The 19,350-nt window shown below is 43.7% G+C and overlaps 1 protein-coding gene across 1 annotated transcript in view; it reads right to left on the bottom strand.

Moving 5' to 3' along the window:
* The window catches only part of LOC115094469 (rho GTPase-activating protein 20-like), a 146,969-nt gene that overhangs the window by 35,210 nt on the left and 92,409 nt on the right, over positions 1-19,350 (bottom strand). The window contains exons 4-8 of the mRNA XM_029607554.1: positions 18,299-18,448; positions 16,956-16,997; positions 16,028-16,112; positions 10,682-10,759; positions 8,462-8,528 (exon numbers count right to left, since the gene is read on the bottom strand). Coding sequence (XP_029463414.1) covers positions 8,462-8,528; positions 10,682-10,759; positions 16,028-16,112; positions 16,956-16,997; positions 18,299-18,448 — 422 coding nt within the window. The remainder of the gene's footprint in view (positions 1-8,461; positions 8,529-10,681; positions 10,760-16,027; positions 16,113-16,955; positions 16,998-18,298; positions 18,449-19,350) is intronic.

Raw genomic sequence — 19,350 nt, 5'->3', positions numbered from 1 at the left:
AGGACCTGATGCAAGGGGTAAAGGTGGTAGGTCCACTTGGTAATAGTGATCATAATGCAATTAAATTTGACAGAATCACTGGAGGATGGATACTAAGTAAAATTAATGCAGAAGCAGTTAACTTTAAAAGGGGAGGTTACCATAAATTGAAGAAAATAATTAAAAAAAATTAAAAGGAGCAGCTGTTGAGGTTAAGGTTTTGCATGAGTGTGGACATTGTTTAAAAATACCATATCAAAATGTATACTATGCATTAAAAAAGGCTGAACAAAGACCAAACGACTGCCAGCATGGTGTAAGGGTGATGTGAAAGAGGCAATTAAAGTCAAAAGAGCATCTTTCAAAAAATGGTAAGCAGATCCAAATGAGGAAAACAGACAAGAGCATAAGCACTGGCAAGTCAGATATAAAATATTAATAACACAGGTCAAGAGAGAATTTTAAAAGAAACTTGCCATAGAAGAAAAACTAGTAATAAAATCTTTTTGAAGTACATTTGAGGCAAAAAGCCTGTGAGGGAGTTAGCTGGATGACTAGATGACCAAGGGGTAAAAGGGTGCACAGAGAGGACAAGGAAACAACAGAAAAAAAATAATTCTTTGTCTTAGTCTTTATTGAGAAGGATGTCAGGGATATATACAGTACAGGTTTTCTTCAACAGTTCCCTGAAACAGCTATATCAAAGCACTGACATCGGGATCTGTTGAGTTCACAACAGTCTCCTTGAGATTTTGCACCCTTTGCTAGACCCTGAACAATTGAAATTAAAGCTAAGTATTCAATTTTTTCTTTGTAAAGTTTGATGATTGATGTGATTCAATTGAATGGTATTATAATGAACTAAGTTTTGTACTGTTTGTTCAAGTGACACACTGGCACATGATGATAATTAGGGGTAAGCTTGAGTAAAAGCTTATGATCCAAATTTTCCATGTTTGATGCCAACAATAATAATTTTTATGAGGCTTCATGTTTAATTGTGTTACCCACTTATTTCTGATTCTCTACCAGAAACTTTCTTTGATAATGATGATTCAGGGCATTTAAAGCAAATCACTGTCAAACTGCAGGATGTAATAGATCAAATTGACAAACCAAAGAATAACAAATCACCAGGACCAGATGGTATTCACCCCAGAGTTCTGAAAGAACTCAAACATGAAATTGCAAACCTGTTACTAGTAACCTGTAATCTATCATTTAAAACAGCCACAGTACCTGTTGACTGGAGGGTAGCGAATGCAACACCAATTTTTTTTTTTTACAAGGGTCCAGGGTGATTTGGGATATATATAGACTAATGAGCCTGATGTCAGTATGGGGTAAAATGGTAGAAGCAATTCTTTAATAAAAAATTATAGAATATGTACATGGCTTCATGGGGAAAAGTCAACAAGGTTTTAGCAAAGGTTTTATCAATCTTTTAGATTTTTTTTTTTTGATGATATAAATAAACATGTGGATAAAGGTGAGCCAGATGATATAGTGTATTTGGATTTCGAGAAGCCATTTTCAAAGTCCCTCATAAGAAACTCAACAGGAAGTTAAGAAGTCATGAGATAGGAGGCAACGTCCTAATGTGGACTGGAAACTGGTTAAAAGACAGGAAACAGAAATGGTCAATTTTTCAAAAGGAGAAAGGTCAAAAATGAATGTTACATGGATTTGCACTGGGAATAGTGATGTTTAACATATTCATTAACGATCTGGAAAAGGGAATGATGAGTGATCAAATTTGCACTTGACACAAAAGTATTCAAAGTTGTTAAAATAGCAGAATTAAAGAAGGACCTTGCGAGACTGGGAGTTTGGGCATCTAAATGACTGATGAAATTTAACGTGGAAAAGTGCAGAGTGATGTGTATAGGGGAAAAATAATGTCAATTACAGGTGTACAATGTTGAATTCTGTATAGGGAGTCATTACCCAGGAAAAGGACCTCATGGAAAATAAGTTGAAATCCTCAGCTCAGTATGCAGCAGCGGTCAAAAAAGCAAGCAGAATGTTAGGAATTATATGGAGAGGAATAAATAACAAAAGAGAGAATATCATAATGTATCGGTATAGATCCATGGGGGTGACTGCACCTGGAGTCCTGTGTCCATTTCTGGTCATCCCAATTCAAAAAAGACATAGCAGAAATAGAAAAAGTAGAGAGAATGGGAACAAAAATGATAAAGGGGAAGGAATGTGTTTCTTATTAAGAAAACTAAACGAGAGGCGTTGCTAGGCATTTAAAAAATCCGGGGCACAGGCCCATAAACCTTCCTTTACCTCCCCCCCCCTGAGATTTTGATAATTAACTCAATCATGATCAACAGCTTCCTCTCTCCCTCAAGAACAATCCTATAAAAACAATTAATAGGGCATCACACATATGATCCCTGTTCTACATTCCCATACAGCACCTTCTAAGTAACAAAGAAGCCCCTGGCCAGTTTCAACCATCTAAGAAAACTACCACCAAAATTATTCCAGTACTTTAATCAATAACAATTCTTCTATATGGGAGTGAAGTCTTCTGCACTCTATATAGGATAGGACAGAATCCCAATATAAAACCTGTACCCCCAAGTTCTACAACACCCTGAATTCACAGAAACTCCACCAACAAAGGGTGCAGAGCAGAGCAAGGACATTTCCCCTTGCCACTCACCACAGAAAAATAATATTCAAATTCTGGTGTCTCTTCAGTAACAGCAACACAAACTCCTTCCATTAACAGGAATATTATATTAATACAAAATCCTGCAAAAGAAGTACATAGAACCTATGTTTCATGGTCAGACCGGCTGGTTTCAGGTATCTCCCTGGCAGGAGTGGTACAAGGCTCTACGGTACAGCATGGCAGGGTCTTCTGCCTAGCAAGTTACCTCCCCCTTGGGGTAAGCTCACAGGTTCTGCCAGCTGGCGGGACTTCTCACATGGCAGGCTGTGGTGAAGGCAGGCAGAGGTCAAGCAAGGCTGGGGTCCAGGCCGAGGTCAGGGCAGGCAAGGAACAAGCAAAGCGATGGCAGAAGTCAGTCCTAGGGAGGCTGACTGGGAGGCAAGGTAAAGCAGGATAGGGAAACAAGGCTGGGCAAGGCAGGAACATGGAGCAAGAAGGCTGTAACAAGATAACACCCAGGAAGTTAACAGGGTAAAACATGGGCTAAACAGTAACAGGAGTAAAAAGGCAGGGTCAAGACAGGCTAGATAGCCCTGGCCAAGACAAGGGCAAGACAGGGAACACGGAAACAGGGTAGGCCACTGGGAGGCCTCGGCAAGGCACAGGAGGGCCGCTGGAAGGCCCTCAGGGTACAGGACAAACAAATAGACAAGCAAGGAACACAGGACAAGACAAGAAGGCCAAAACAGGCCACTCTGGGAACAAGGATAAGGCAGAGAGAGATATACAGATAGGTTAGGCTGCTGGGCAAGAAAGGCCATTGGGAGATCCACAAGAAGCACTGGGAGACCCACCCAGGATAAGACCCAAACAGGAAAGGAACACGAACTGGACAAGGTATCGATAGACACAGGCAAATAGGAACCAAAGGAGAAACAGAGTAAATGCAAGACAAGGCAAGTCAGGCAACAGACAAGGAACTAGGGAAACAAACAAGTAGGGACAAGACAGGACTAGACAAGAAGGCCTAAACAGGCCACACTGGAAACAAGGCAAGGCAAAGCAAGAAGGCCTCTAAGACCACATGGAAATAAGGCAAGAAGGCCATGGAGGTCACGCAGGAATAAGTATAAACACAAAGTTGGTCAGAGCAAAGAGCTAAGTTGAATCAATGAAGAAGCACAGAGCCATCTGTGAGGGAGGTTCTTGTAGAGCTTGCTTTGCCGAGTCATGCAGCTTTCAAGGCACTGGCTAGAGTGGCGTGTGGCTCAGTGAGGGCCCTGCTGGCAGGGAGGCTGCCTAGCAGCCAAAATCGTGACACTGTAGGAAATCTGCCTTACCCTAACTGCTAGACTCAAACAGTAACAACCCTACCTATGAATAAGCAATACTGCAAATATTACACCAGGCCTTAAAACACCAATATACCTCCTATTAGGAAAACAGAACAAATTATAGATCCCTATACAGATCCCTATACAGAATCTACCCACTAGCAGAATACTTCAGTCACACATGCAGAACACAGACAGACCCTTGTCAAATACAGAATAAAGAGATCATAAAGTAGAAATAACAAATGTGCAGACAAAAACTAAACTGGAAACCGCAAGAAGACACTCTGTATGCAGTGTAACACAGAAATATTACCAGTCATCATAAAACAATAAAATCGAGAAATCATAAAACATCAATCATAATAGTAAAACCATACTAATAAAAAGACTAAATATTTAAAAACAGCTGACAAATAGAATAACATTTAATAATTAAAAACTCATAAAATGTTTTAGAAATTTATCAAACACCAATAAAATATTCCCAAACTGCAGACACATCAAATAATATCCAATAACTAAAACTCATAAGGATAAAAATCCCCCACTGTTCATATTTGGGAACTTATGATTTCTAGTCACTCTGAAATGTCTTCGATGACTTTATCCTCTCTGTCATAAACACATTTTACACTCTCTCTTTTTTTATACACTTCAAGAAACTTTGTTTTACAGCAAGTAGATGTAATTGCATTAACTGTAAACAAAAAGAAATATAAAAAGAAGAAAAAGGGAAAAATGTCACATCATACACTTAAATAAAATAAGGGGGGTATAAAAATAGAAAAATCTTACATTTGGAAAATAATTGCAATACAGGTAAATCTAACATATAAGTACTCAAATTGATATTTAACTAATATCAGTTATCAAAGGGGGGGATCAGCTAACTGTTCCTTATTCCGAAGGAAGCCCTCTAATTGATCAGGATCAAAAAAGACATATCTAGAATCAGCAAGACTGACCTGACACACGGATATTGAAGAAAAAATATGCTTTGTTTTATGATGACTGGTAATATTTCTATGTTTTCCATGGTTACACTCTCTGTTTTCTTTCTCTCACACACATTTCTTGTCTCTCTCTCTCTCACTCACACATATACACATGCTCTCATAAACACTCCCTTTCCTACAAACACCCTTTCTTAAATACACACATTCGTTCTCTCACTTACACACACACATGCTCTCATATATATTTCCCCTCTTTCACACACACACACACACATGCTTTCATACACTTCCTCTCTCTCTCACAAACATGCACACACACACACACACACACACACATATGCTCTCAACCCCCAAAGCCTCCCTCTCATACACATATCGGTTCTCATTCCTACAGGCTCCCACTCTCATGCACACACATATGCTCTCAACCCCACGGGCTTCCTCTCACACACACCCACATGCTGACACATACACACATACCACACAGAGGCTCACACACTCACATACACTCTGCACACAGATATGTTCTCATTCCCACATGTCCTCTCTTTCATTCACACAGGATCTCACTCTAGGCCTCCACCACTCTTCTGGACCTTTTCTTCAGCTACAGCGGGATAGGGTCCTTGGTAGTCTATCAGGCCTCTTCATCAGGATGGAGTCTGTGGTGACCTCACTGGGAATCTCCTTTATTTCAAGGCTCAACAGCTGCTGATGGGGTCTCAAGGCACTGAAGAGAAGATTTGGGGCATGGGCCCTATGTGCCCAGGACTAACAACGCACCTAGGCTAAACAAATTAGGGATCTTCAGCATGGAGAAGGGGATATGATAAAGATTTATAAAACCTTGAATGGAGCGAAATGGGTAAATAAGGAACAATTATTTACCTTTTCAAATAATACCAAAACCAGGGAACACTCCATGAAACTTACAAGCTGCAGATGTAAAACAAATCCTAGAAAGTATTCTTTCACTCAACTCACAATCAAGTTGTGGAATTTATTGCCAGAAGACTTGGTCAAGGCAATTAGCAGAGCGAAGTTTAAAAGAGATTTAGATAAGTTCCTGAGGAAAAGTCCATAAAATATTATTAGCCAGGTAGACTAAAGAAAGCTACTGCTGTCCCTAAGAGTGAGTGACAAGAAATAGATCTGCTATTTGGGATCCACCGGGTACTTGCAACCTGGATTGGTCACTGTCAGAGACAAGATGCAGGGCTCAGTAACACTCCATGAAACTTACAAGCTGCAGATGTAAAACAAATCCTAGAAAGTATTCTTTCACTCAACTCACAATCAAGTTGTGGAATTTATTGCCAGAAGACTTGGTCAAGGCAATTAGCAGAGCGAAGTTTAAAAGAGATTTAGATAAGTTCCTGAGGAAAAGTCCATAAAATATTATTAGCCAGGTAGACTAAAGAAAGCTACTGCTGTCCCTAAGAGTGAGTGACAAGAAATAGATCTGCTATTTGGGATCCACCGGGTACTTGCAACCTGGATTGGTCACTGTCAGAGACAAGATGCAGGGCTCAGTGGATCTTGGTCTGACCCAGCATGGAACTTCTTATGGGCTCAGAAGGCTATAGACTCAGATTGTTAGGATGCCTTTTTGGAAGAACAGGTGTAAGTATGCTCCCTATACCCCACAGCTGGACTCTTCCCGACACCATCGTCTGAAAATATACAAACTAAAGCACGAAACACAAATTCTGAGGTCATCAGCTCTACATCCGTGATCTTCATCCTGACAACTCAACATGAATCCGCCCCATGACGAGACCCAGGGGGTGACTGAACCTGACCTGGAATGACCCCAGCTTCATGGCTGATGGCCCTCAAATTTAGAACTAGATCCCTGTGCTGTCACGGTGCAGATCGGTGTCAGATGTGGTTGAAGGGCAAAATCCAGTCTTCGCATGACCTCTGACCTAAAATTAGAAGTCAGTGACACTGTGAACCCTCATTTTTGGTCCTTATGATTACAAACTGAAATTTTGCACAATTTTGGAGGCCTAAAAAGAGACTCAGTTAATACTACTATTACTAACAAAAAAGCTCTGAGCCTGGCCAGTCGAGCCTGAATCATAACCACGACAAGTGGGACAGAATCAGAAACAGAACCCAACTAGTCAACAAGCAGCAACCAGAATCAAAATGCAGTCACTCCTGAATGCTGATGTCTTGGCTTTGGTTTAATACTTAATTTCCTAAATGCTGGGATGAGAAACATTGCCGCTGCACAGAAGAGCTTCAGCAGTTCATGTCTGTGGGAAAACCTCAGCTAAGCAAGACAGCACAGAGAGCCCCATGGGAAAAAAAATACAAATCTGGTGCTTAGATTGGACCTTAGCAGTATATCTCTGCTCTACAGCATTGCTAAATGAGAATATCAAAAGTTAAACAAAAGTGGATTACTATGAGAACGATGAGGAAGAAATGTTTTATGTGCTTTGCCAAGATAAATAGCCTGACCCCCTGGCATCGTACATCGAATCTGCCTCTGTTCTGTGACACTGGTGATAGATGCCCTGATACAACAAAAATCCCCCCCCCCCCCCCCAACTCCCAGCTCTGATGCTCACTGGAGATAACAACTGGAGCCAGTGGGGAACTGGTTAAGAAAAGGCTAGCATAGCAATATCTCTGGTTATCTTACATGTTCTTCCTATTCTCCCATATCGTTCACAGACCTTGGGAAGGAGGAAAGTCATTTTTACTGTGCAATGGTGACATCTAGTGGCCAGATTTAGAACCCACGATTCCAGAGTTGTGGAAGGGGCCCTGGTGTGTGGCCCCCAGTCGAGGACTGTCACTGCAGTGACAGGAATAAGCAAGTTGGGAGGGGATATAAAAGCTGTGAGTTAAGGCTCATGGTGCCAGGATCCCAGTACTGGGCTGAAAGTCCCAAAGGAGCAGGACAAGACTGCCATATCAATACCCCCACCCCAAACCCCCCCCCCCCCAAAAAAAAAAATTCTAGCCTCAATCTGATATGATTTGCTGCCAGCCACATGCATGCTTTGCTGTTCCAGCAGTGGGAAAAGCAAACAAGGTAAAGCAGTTATAAGGGGCGCATTCCCTCTCCCGTCTCCACAGCATGCGACAAGCTCACACCCAGGCTGGGTTTACGTTGCTGCGAGGGGGTTACATAGCAGCCGGTCGCGCGAAGGTGCAAACTCGGCCCCAGCTCTCTTCCAATGTGGCCGATGCAATAAATGTGCGTAGAAAGCAGGCGCTGAACAGGCATGCGTTAATAGCTGATCGCTAAATGTGCGTCCGAGATGCACATTTTTTTTTTTTTTTGCATCGGAGTAAATGCCTAATAGCCTCATTCACATGCATTTGCATGTGATGAGCGCTATTAGATTCACTCCGCGTTGGACACGCGTTGAATGGGCGCCAATCCCCTTATTGCATAAGGGGATTGATTAGCGCCTATACAACCGGCGTCCGACTGCGGGTTATACGGTGTGCTCGGCTGAGCGCACCGTGTTGCATCGACCTGCAATGGTAGCCGAGGTGCCGCCGCCGAAGGCATGCGCAGAAGAGCTGGCTCTTACCAATGAGGAGGTAAGGGGGCTCATTCTTTCCTGAGATCGCCCAGAGGTGGTAGTCACTTGCTCTGCCCTACAGGTGGAGAACAGAGAAAAAAAAGAATTTATACCATGGAAAATATGCAGGTCGCCATGCTAGTTCACCTGGAAAGAAAGGTCAGCAAACAGCAGCTCAGAGCCTCTGCGCCCAGCTCGCTTCAGCAGGTCCGGAAAGGCACTACAGTGAGGGAGGAGGTAAGGCGGGACCTGCTCCATGGTGCATGGAAAGAGATAGCAGATAAAGGCGCCCAGGGGCAGGAAGGGGCTGACTGGCAGCACACCAGTACAGATCAGACTGGGTCCCAGTGACAGACTTTCGGTCAGTCCAGCTGAGGCAGAGAAATAGGTAAAAATGTCCAGGACTGAATGGTGAAGAAAGGGGGGAACCAGGAAGGGGGCACCACGGACGATGGTATTCTGGGGAATCTCTTGCAAACCCCTATCATCCAATACATAGCATTTAATGCAGTACGGTTTATGGTTTATTATTTTTATATACCGTCACATCGGCAAGCCATCACAACGCTTCACATTTGATAACATAAAAGAAATACAAAACATTTATCAAACATAGTAGCATCTAAAATCTGTTAAAAAGAACATAAATTTACATTTTAGGTGCTAAGAAAATAAATACATTTAAACGAGAGATGAATACAGCACATCACTGGTTCCCACGCCCCTGAGCTTCAGGGGTTCAAATCCCGTCTCTGCTCTTCTCATCTGACCTCCCTGGGCCTAATTACCCCCTCCCGTTCTCGCCTTTAATTAGGCCTGCAAATCCGTAACACTTCACTTACTACTGTAAGGGCACAAGTGACATTAAAAGGAGGTCCCTGTCCTGGGAGGGAACAATGACAAAAGGCTGTGCTACAGGGCCCGGTTCACTCCTTCTGTGTCTGGGACACATTCAGGGTAGGTGGGGGCTAACAGACACCCCCTGCGCCCTTCCCTTCTTTCCTGATGGGGTGGGGAGAGTAGGGGGTCAAGTTACAATCTTTCCAGGCCCACAGGCTGTTTGGAGGGCTTCTGACACCCAATCGGGTGTTGCTGGGAAGTAAATTCCTTATTGGATGAATGAAATCAATCGAGTGTATACTGAAGAAGAGGGCAATCCGTACAGCAACGACGAGTTAGGCATTGCAAATCTTCACACTCTGGGGGAGGGGGTGAGTGTTTCTTCATCAACCACTTCCTAGCAAGCTGGCACGTTTTGGAGATGGGACCCTCCCGGGCTCTCCGCCATGTTTGCTCTCTGCTTTCGCACGTGCAGATCGCTGCCGTCCAGTAACTGAACTGGCACAGTCTCCCGAGCCCCCTCCAAGCAGCAAGTCCGAAAGCAGATCTCCCAGACTGACCCCAACCAGAAATGAACTCTGCAAGCCCACAAGGGCAAAACGTCAGGGAAATGCAAAAGGGCAAGGGACTTAACTGCCCCTTTCGCTGCTCGTTACCTCTCAATCTCAGGATCCTCCTCCGACGCCCCCCCCCCCCCCAAAGAAAAGTTCCCAAAGGCTCATTCCTGGGTCCCAGCCACTCGCTCAGCAAAGGAGAGGGAGGAAAAAGAACAAAAGCCAAAATACCAGGCTCATGAATTTTGTTAAACGCATGCATGGCAAGGCACCTCCCACTGAGGACTTTCAGAGCACCCTGCATACTCCGACCTCACACATCCAGCATCCGGGAAGACTCTTATGCATACAGTAAGGGGCATTTTGTCTATGGTGGCATCTTTACATATTGCAGACGCCTATTTTTTCACCAAATATTTGGAGAGGTTTGCAATTAACCTATCAATACTGACTGATAGCAGAGTGCCCTGCACACAGATGCTGCTTCCATTAACAATGGTGTTTGCTACGAGGTTAAAATTACAAGTTCAATGTTTGTGGGTTTTCTCAGCTTTGTAACCTGCACGGTAAAGAGTCACCTCCCACGGTGGCTGCACTGGGACCAGGGAGGGATAAAGGCACAGAAGCCTGCTGCTTCCAAGGCGGGTGCTCGTGTACATAAACAGAGGACAGATGTGCTGGGATCGCTGGGAGGTCTCCCCAAGATCTCACTGCCATTTGTGTAAGCAGAGAGGTCAGCTGAGCCTGGAAGCTCCAAAGGAAAACTGCTCTAGGTTTTCAATATCAAACGCCCCAGGTCTGGGCCCATGTGCCGCACTGTGTGCGGCAGACTTACGGGAATTCCGAGCTGCGCAGCTGCCATCTTGATGACCTTCTCTACTGTCTCAGTATTGGAAATGCTGACCGTGGTAGTCTAGGGGAAGAAAAGAAATGTATGTCAGAGAATCAGTGGGATTGGAGGCCTTACTCTTAGTGGCAGTACCAGCTTTGTGGGTGCTGGAGACTGGAATTATATCCTTCAAGTCTCCAGCATGGCCCTGGAATCTCCTGTATTTTGATCTCATGCATTCTATGTTTTGTAAGCATTTTCTATGATTTTCCTGGGCTGGGGCGGGGGGCATGCAGCAGGGCTCCTTCAGGAACCCTGCAATCCTGGGCCCTCAATCCAGCCACTAGGTGTCACCCTCGAGTGATGGTAGGGCTCCCTCCCCACTCCCCTTGGGGGGGGGGGGGGGGGTTGTGAGTGCTGCCTCCGCCACGTCTCCCCCAGCCCCAGTCAATATGTGGCGCGGAAGACCCGAGTCAGGGATTGAAGCCGGGAGCTTCCACATGGGCCGGCCTAACCTCGCTGTTTTATACGCACACAGCACTGCATGCATGGCGGTCACCGACTGGCGGATAAAAAGCAAAGGGAGGAACAAGAAAATCATTGAAATCGCTCCGAGTTAAGTAAAGACAATGTGAGGGACACAGCCACAAAAAAGGAAAAGTAAAAAGGAGGCACGAAAAAGCGAGGACAGCAGAAAGGCTGAGGGGTGAACTCTGAGCAACTCCTGGCAGGTTTGGAGGGAGGGAGGGAGCTTTCCTCTCGGCAACATTCCTGACTGAATCTCCAACCTAGCTCTGGTGCTCCTTGGAGGCGATGTCAGATATCCCCACCCCCAAAGAACAGCATCTCCTGCCTGCGTGCGCATCGCGCTGTTACAGAGCTTTTATCCGAAATACAATCCCCTCATCATCTGGGGCTCTTAAAGGTCTCTGCGCACGTTGATTTCACTGGCGGGGGAGAAGAGGCCTAACTTATTTGTGAAAGCCTCTGCGATGATGATGATGCCTCGTTTAGGTCTGATGCTAGATTATTCCAGATCCCCATTACTCAGACCATAAAGGCTGTTTCTGTGGCACTAACCCTGCTCAAATCTCATTGTCCATTAGGGGCCACTTCAACATAAGAACATAAGAAATTGCCATGCTGGGTCAGACCAAGGGTCCATCAAGCCCAGCATCCTGTTTCCAACAGTGGCCAATCCAGGCCATAAGAACCTGGCAATTACCCAAACACTAAGAAGATCCCATGCTATTGATGCAATTAATAGCAGTGGCTATTCCCTAAGTAAACTTGATTAATAGCCATTAAAGGACTTCTCCTCCAAGAACTTATCCAAACCTTTTTTGAACCCAGCTACACTAACTGCACTAACCACATCCTCTGGCAACAAATTCCAGAGCTTTATTGTGCGTTGAGTGAAAAAGAATTTTCTCCGATTAGTCTTAAATATGCTACTTGCTAACTTCATGGAATGCCCCCTAGTCCTTGTATTATTCGAAAGTGTAAATAACTGAGTCACATCTACTCGTTCAAGACTTCTCATGATCTTAAAGACCTCTATCATATCCTCCCTCAGTTGTCTCTTCCCCAAGCTGAATAGTACATGTTAGTGGATCAAATTAAGAACATAAGAACATAAGAAAATGCCATACTGGGTCAGACCAAGGGTCCATCAAGCCCAGCATCCTGTTTCCAACAGTGGCCAATCCAGGCCATAAGAACCTGGCAAGTACCCAAAAACTAAGTCTATTCCATGTAACCATTGCTAATGGCAGTGGCTATTCTCTAAGTGAACTTAATAGCAGGTAATGGACTTCTCCTCCAAGAACTTATCCAATCCTTTTTTAAACACAGCTATACTAACTGCACGAACCACATTCTCTGGCAACAAATTCCAGAGTTTAATTGTGCGTTGAGTAAAAAAGAACTTTCTCCGATTAGTTTTAAATGTGCCCCATGCTAACTTCATGGAGTGTCCCCTAGTCTTTCTACTATCCGAAAGAGTAAATAACCGATTCACATCTACCCGTTCTAGACCTCTCATGATTTTAAACACCTCTATCATATCCCCCCTCAGTCGTCTCTTCTCCAAGCTGAAAAGTCCTAACCTCTTTAGTCTTTCCTCATAGGGGAGTTGTTCCATTCCCCTTATCATTTTGGTAGCCCTTCTCTGTACCTTCTCCATTGCAATTATATCTTTTTTGAGATGCGGCGACCAGAATTGTACACAGTATTCAAGGTGTGGTCTCAGTGTTATCATAGACGAGTAGCCATTTATCGCCCTCAGAGCAATGGACTTGTGGAGAGGTATAATGCCTACTGAAAACTAGGCTCCGGTTGTTAATGGAGCATACAAAGCAATCATGGGAGAAGTGCTTACCATGGGCTCCAAGTCTTTAGCCTTTCCTCATAGGGGAGCTGTTCCATCCCCTTTATTATTTTGGTTGCCCTTCTCTGTACTTTCTCCATCGCAACTATATCTTTTTTGAGATGTGGCGACCAGAATTGTATTCAAGGTGCGGTCTCACCATGGAGCGATACAGAGCCATTACGACATTTTCCATTTTATTAACCATTCCCTTTCTAATAATTCCCAACATTCTGTTTGCTTTTTTGACTGCTGCAGCATACTGAGCCGACGATTTTAAAGTATTATCCACTATGATGCCTAGATCTTTTTCCTGGATGGTAGCTCCTAATATGGAACCTAACATCGTGTAACTACAGCTAAGGTTTTTTTTCCCTATATGCAACACCTTGCACTTGTCCACATTAAATTTCATCTGCCATTTGAATGCCCAATCTTCCAGTCTTGCAAGGTCCTCCTGTAATATATCATAGTCCGCTCTGAATAATTTTGTATCATCCGCAAATTTGATAACCTCACTCGTCGTATTCCTTTCCAAATCATTTATATATATATTGAAAAGCACTGGTCCAAGTACAGATCCCTGAGGCTCTCCACTATTTACCCTTTTCCACTGAGAAAATTGACCACTTAATCCTACTCTCTGTTTCCTGTCTTTTAACCAGTTTGTAATCCATGAAAGGACATCGCCTCCTATCCCATGACATTTTAGTTTTCATAGAAGCCTCTCATGAGGGACTTTGTCAAACGCCTTCTGAAAATCCAAATACACTACATCTACCGTTTCACCTTTATCCACATGTTTATTAACCCCTTCAAAAAAATGAAGCAGATTTGTTAGGCAAGACTTCCTTTGGGTAAATCCATGTTGAAAATGTTCCATTAAACCATGTCTTTCTATATGCGATTTTGACCTTGAGAATAGTTTCCACTATTTTTCCCGGCACTGAAGTCATGCTCACTGATCTATAGTTACCCGGATCACCCCTGGAGCCTTTTTTAAATATTGGGGTTACATTGGCCACCCTCCAGTCTTCAGGTACAATGGATGATTTTAATGATAGGTTACAAATTTTAACAAATAGATCAGAAATTTCATTTTTGAATTCCTTCAGTACCCTAGGATGCATACCATCCGTCCAGGTGATTTGCTACTCATTAGTTTGTCAATCTGGCCTACTACATCTTCCAGGTTCACAGTGATTTTGTTCAGTTCGTCTGACTCATCACCCCTGAAAACCATCTCTGGAACTGGTATCTCCCCAACATCCTCATTAGTAAACCAGAAGCAAAGAATTAAATTAGTCTTTCTGCAATGGCCTTATCTTCCCTAAGAGCCCCTTTAACCCCTTGGTCATCTAATGGTCCAACCGACTCCCTCACAGGTTTCTTGCTTCGGATATATTTTAAAAAGTTTTATTATGAGTTTTTGCCTTTATGGCCAACTTCATTTCAAATTCTCTCTTTGCCTGTCTTATCAATGTTTTACAATTAACTTGACTGCATATGTTTTATCCTATTTTCTTCAGTTGGATCCTTCTTCCGACTTTTGAAGGATCTTTTTTTGGCTAAAATAACCTCTTTCACCTCACCTTTTAACCATGACGGTAATCGTTTTGCCTTCCTTCCACCTTTCTTAATGTATGGAATACATATGGACTGCACCTCTAGTATTGTATTTTTAAACAATGTCCAAGCCTGTTGAACACTTTTAACCTTTGCAGCTGCACCTTTCAGTTTTTTCTAACTATTTTCCTCATTTTATCAAAGTTTCCCTTTTGAAAGTTTAGTGTTAGAGCTGCAGATTTACTTATCGTCCCCCTTCCAGTTATTAGTTTAAATTTGATCATGTTATGATCACTGTTGCCAAGTGGCCCCACCACCGTTACCTCTCTCACCAAATCCTGCGTTCCACTAAGAATTAAATCTAAAATAGCTCCTCTCTTGTTGGTTCCTGAACCGATTGTTCCATGAAGCAATCATTTATTACATCCAGGAACTTTATGTCTCTAGCAAGTCCTGATGTTACATTTAACCAGTCAATATTGGGGTAATTGAAATCTCCAATTATTATTGCACTGCCAAATTGGTTTGCTTCCCTGATTTCTCTTAGCATTTCATCATCTGTCTGACTACTATTTTGACAAGGTGGACGGTAGTATACTCCTATCACTATACTCTTTCCCAACACACATGGGATTTCTACCATATAGATTCTACTGAGCATTTAGTCTCTTGTATGATCTTTATCCTGTTGGACTCTATATCCTCCCGGACATAAAGTGCCATATCCCCACCAAGTTGATCCTCCCTATCATTGCGATATAATTTGTATCCTGATATAGCACTGTCCCATTGGTTATCCTCCTTCCACCAAGTCTCTGTGATGCCAATTATGTCAATCTCATCATTTGCTGCTATATACTCTAACTCTCCCATCTTACTTCTTAGACTTCTGGCATTGGCATACAGACATTTCAAAGTGTGTTTTTTGCTTGTTTTAACAACCTGCTTTTCAGTTGTTTGGGATAATTCGGAAATCATTAGCTTCGGTGACTTTTTACATATAGGTATATGGACTATGCTTTTAATGGAACCTCTTTGTTGGGATGCCCAAACTCTCCTGTTTCATTAGTATCCTTCAAGGATACATTTCTCCGAACCATGCACTGCTGAGTGACTGTCGGCTTTCCCCCTTGGGTTCAGATGTGTTGAAAAGATGGTGGTGCTTTGGTTCTATTGTACAATTTTTCATTAAAATCAGGGCACGGGATGAGTCAGTGGACCCCGCCTTGCTGACTCCAGAGCAGCAGCTCATCCCTGCCGTGCCTGGATGCCAATGCACAAGGTGGTATGAAGCGTTAAGACAGGTTCTGAATGTAATAGAGACAAAAAAATGAAGTAATTCTCAGTGGTTTGTGCTTTCAAGAGGAGCAGAGGAGCAGCAGCACAGGCAGCCCAGACACAAGAAGGCAGCAACTCACTGAAGTGCATCCATCGGCTTCCAGGAACAGGATGGTCATTGGAAGGCTGCTGGGGTACTCGTCACGTTTCATTGCATCAATCTGCCTGAAGGGCGAGATATAAACGCAGACATGAATTGACTGGAAATGGTTTAGGATTTACTTACTCTTAAATAAAAGTCTCCTTCGGTGATTCGGAGGCAACAATGCCTTCTCTGCAGCAGAGGAAAAGCTGCCTTTTTCTATATTTATTTATAAAGTGACTCATTGTGTGGAATAAGCCCTGAAAATCTGCATCCGCGAGAGCCCTGGGCCTTGCTACCTAAAAGTACAACCCAGAAGTAGGTAGAATCCATTCTGGTGCACCGTGGTGTCATCATCACTGCCTCACGAGGACACACGGAGATTGGTGTCTTTATTATAAAAAGGAGCTAGAAAAAGACACTATCCGACCTGTGCAAAATGTAGCACATGAGGACAGCCTTGGGAAGTTAGGAAGTTCCCATGGTAGCCGCCTAAGGTCAATACGAGCTTCGGTCACCAGGGGCGGAAATGGCAGAATTTGATGAGATGGGAAGGGCAAATATGGATTATTATTACAATATCATTGCATGGTTTAAGAAAAATATAGTTGAATACAGTGCTACATTCTGAGAGAGTGAACCGGGCTGCTGGCGACAGTAGAAAGCATGCCCTGATGAAGGCAGGTCTACAATCTCTGGGTCTGATTTGTGAAGGGTTTATTTCCCTTCTGGGCCCATGGGGAAATCCGTAACTAGATCTGGCCCTAAACGACTATGTTCCTTCCCCACGGTACATTGCAAAGCTTGCTTTTATTTTTGAGAATGCATAATCACATGTCGACTTTTCTCCTGTCAGCACATTACAAAGAGAGAGAGAGAGAGAGAGTCAACAGATACAATTTGAAAATAACTAAATGAGAGCTCACCACCGTAACGCAGAAAACCACTTCTCTTTTACTTCTGAAGAACTGAAAAAAAAAAGAGGAGGAAGAACAAAGGAGGAATAAATGCCACATGACTTTTGGAGTCCGCTAGACATCCACTAGCTACAAGTTAAGGACCTGCCTTTAGCCATTTACAGAAGCAAAAGGTATTTCCTGGCTGTGTTCTATTTTCACAGTGCCCAAGCTGAGTTTCCTGGCTCTCAAACTGAAAACATTCAGGTAAGGCCAGCCCGACTTTCTCCCCTTGGGTGCAAGCATTTTTTTTTTCTTTTTCCTAATGACCTTTATTGATTGATATTTTCACTCCACTCCAGTTTCCTTCCGAAGCTTACGGTTCCTAGCAGCCCTGGCTTTCCATAGTTTGGGGCTTGGGCTTGGGCTGCGCCTCTGTTAGGTTGTTGGACAGGAATCAGCTGTAGAAACGTTCACAGGGGAGCCAGAGAACATTCTAGTACACCGTCTGAGACAGCTCCTCCACATCAAGGGGAAATAATCTGGTGCCCCCTTTACGTGACGCAGGGAAACGAGTGGAACATCATGAATCCAAGGCTTGTGTTTACAGCTTGAATTTATAACAGGGTTTCTTCCATTTTGTGGGCAATGAGCTGGGCCTTGTAGGTCACCCCCCCTGAAAGCACTCGGGTCTGGACTGTGAAAGATTTTGCATTCTGCCCCATGGATGTGGGTCCACCCCCTGCTCTAGAAGGGCCAAATGTGGGGGCCAAGTCTTAAAAGTTAAAGGTCAGATTTAAGGGCTGGGCAGAAAAATCGCCATTCCCCCTCCCATAAAGTCACCCATAAACCACCATAAACGATGAATCTTGCATTTGCACCAAATTACCAAGGTTTGCGGAAAGCTAAATTGTGCAAAAGGACGTCAGAAAATATTTCACCTGCGCACTTCTGGAAGAGAAAGCAATGTTGCCTGAACCCTTAGGATAGCCTCAAGAACCTGCCCAATGAACAAGCTGCTCAGATCACTCAGCGGGACTTTAGTTTTAAGCACCCTCCAATCTGGCCCTAAACCTTCACAGGCGGTCAGTGCTTGGGCCTCTCGCCCAGGGCTATCAGCAAGGACCATCCTCTTTCTGATGATGTGGTGGTTCTGGTGACTCGGGATCCAGACGGTTCTGAATGATCACCCAGTGCCAGTCAGGTGAGACCGAGGGGCCCAGCACCATCAGTGTGGACGGGGGTGGGGAGGTCTGAACTGACGACTCAGAGGGGAGTTACAGGAAGCATCAACACAGCTAAGTATCAGCCCTGACCTTCTCAGAAGGGACTGTCAAAAAAGGTAGCTCTTTGCTCTGTTTTATGTGCTGTACCTGAAAGTCACGATGTAATTGGTTACTGGCCAGCCAATGACAAAAGAGTTGTGTGCGCTTATTCGTTTCTCTGACACCTCCTTGATGCAGGATGCAGTCCACATCTCAGACAGGCGCACTTGTTTCTTTAACTTCAGACTGGAGGAAGACCTGGCATTCAAACAGACAAGAGCCCTGGACATTCAAGATTGTGCAGAATGAGTCTCACTAACATGAAGCTTGCTAGGCTGAGCACACATTTTTACTCGGGTTTGTGCACACATTTGTGTATGCATCACTTTATTCACGATTTAATAAGGATTTTAGCACACAAAAACTGCGTCCACAACTGGGAGCAAAAATGTAGGCCCAAAGTAGCACTTTGCAATATAAATCCCATGCTAATGAAGGCATAAAGTATTATTCGCCGCTGCAGAGAGCTGCCTTAAAGCCCTGAAGATTTAATGCGTGCTTTCTTAATGCTGGAAATGTAACTCTTGGGTCAGAGCTGAAATAAAGTTACTGGGGCTAGTGGTCTGGGCCCCAGTGTGGTTGTGGACCTGGAATTTCGGATGTGGGGATCCTGGACTTGAGTTTTATGCACATAACCTTTAGGAATATGTTTTAGAAGCACAACTGATATTGTATGCGCATAACTTATATTTGTGCATATAATGCCCGAATGTACTACGCTGGGCGCGCATTCATTTGTGTGCACATTTCCCACTTTGCGTGCATTTTTTAACTCCCAAATGCAGTAGCCGACCATTAGCTCCTTGCATTGGGACCTGACTCTTTTCAGCCCACATTTTTTTTGCTCTGATCTTATTACATCAGGTCCTGAGTCAGTCTGTCTGCCAGGGGAATCTGACAGCATAGCAGCAAGTTGTATAATTCTGCTGTAGCACCAAACCAGGCTGTGAGCAAATAACCAGGCCTTCTCGCTTGAATAAGCTGCAGAATAATTACTTTTAGTCATCAGTGGTCCCATCACCTTCACATTCAAATCTCGTCATCCAAACCCATCATCTAGACTTCTAGAGGTTTTCTTTCTGCAATTTTCTCATTTGACT

This window comes from Rhinatrema bivittatum, chromosome 6 (genome assembly GCF_901001135.1).
Source record: "Rhinatrema bivittatum chromosome 6, aRhiBiv1.1, whole genome shotgun sequence".
NCBI lineage: Eukaryota > Metazoa > Chordata > Amphibia > Gymnophiona > Rhinatrematidae > Rhinatrema > Rhinatrema bivittatum.
Note: the sequence above shows the minus strand (reverse complement) of the source record. Positions and strands in the feature narration are given on the sequence as shown.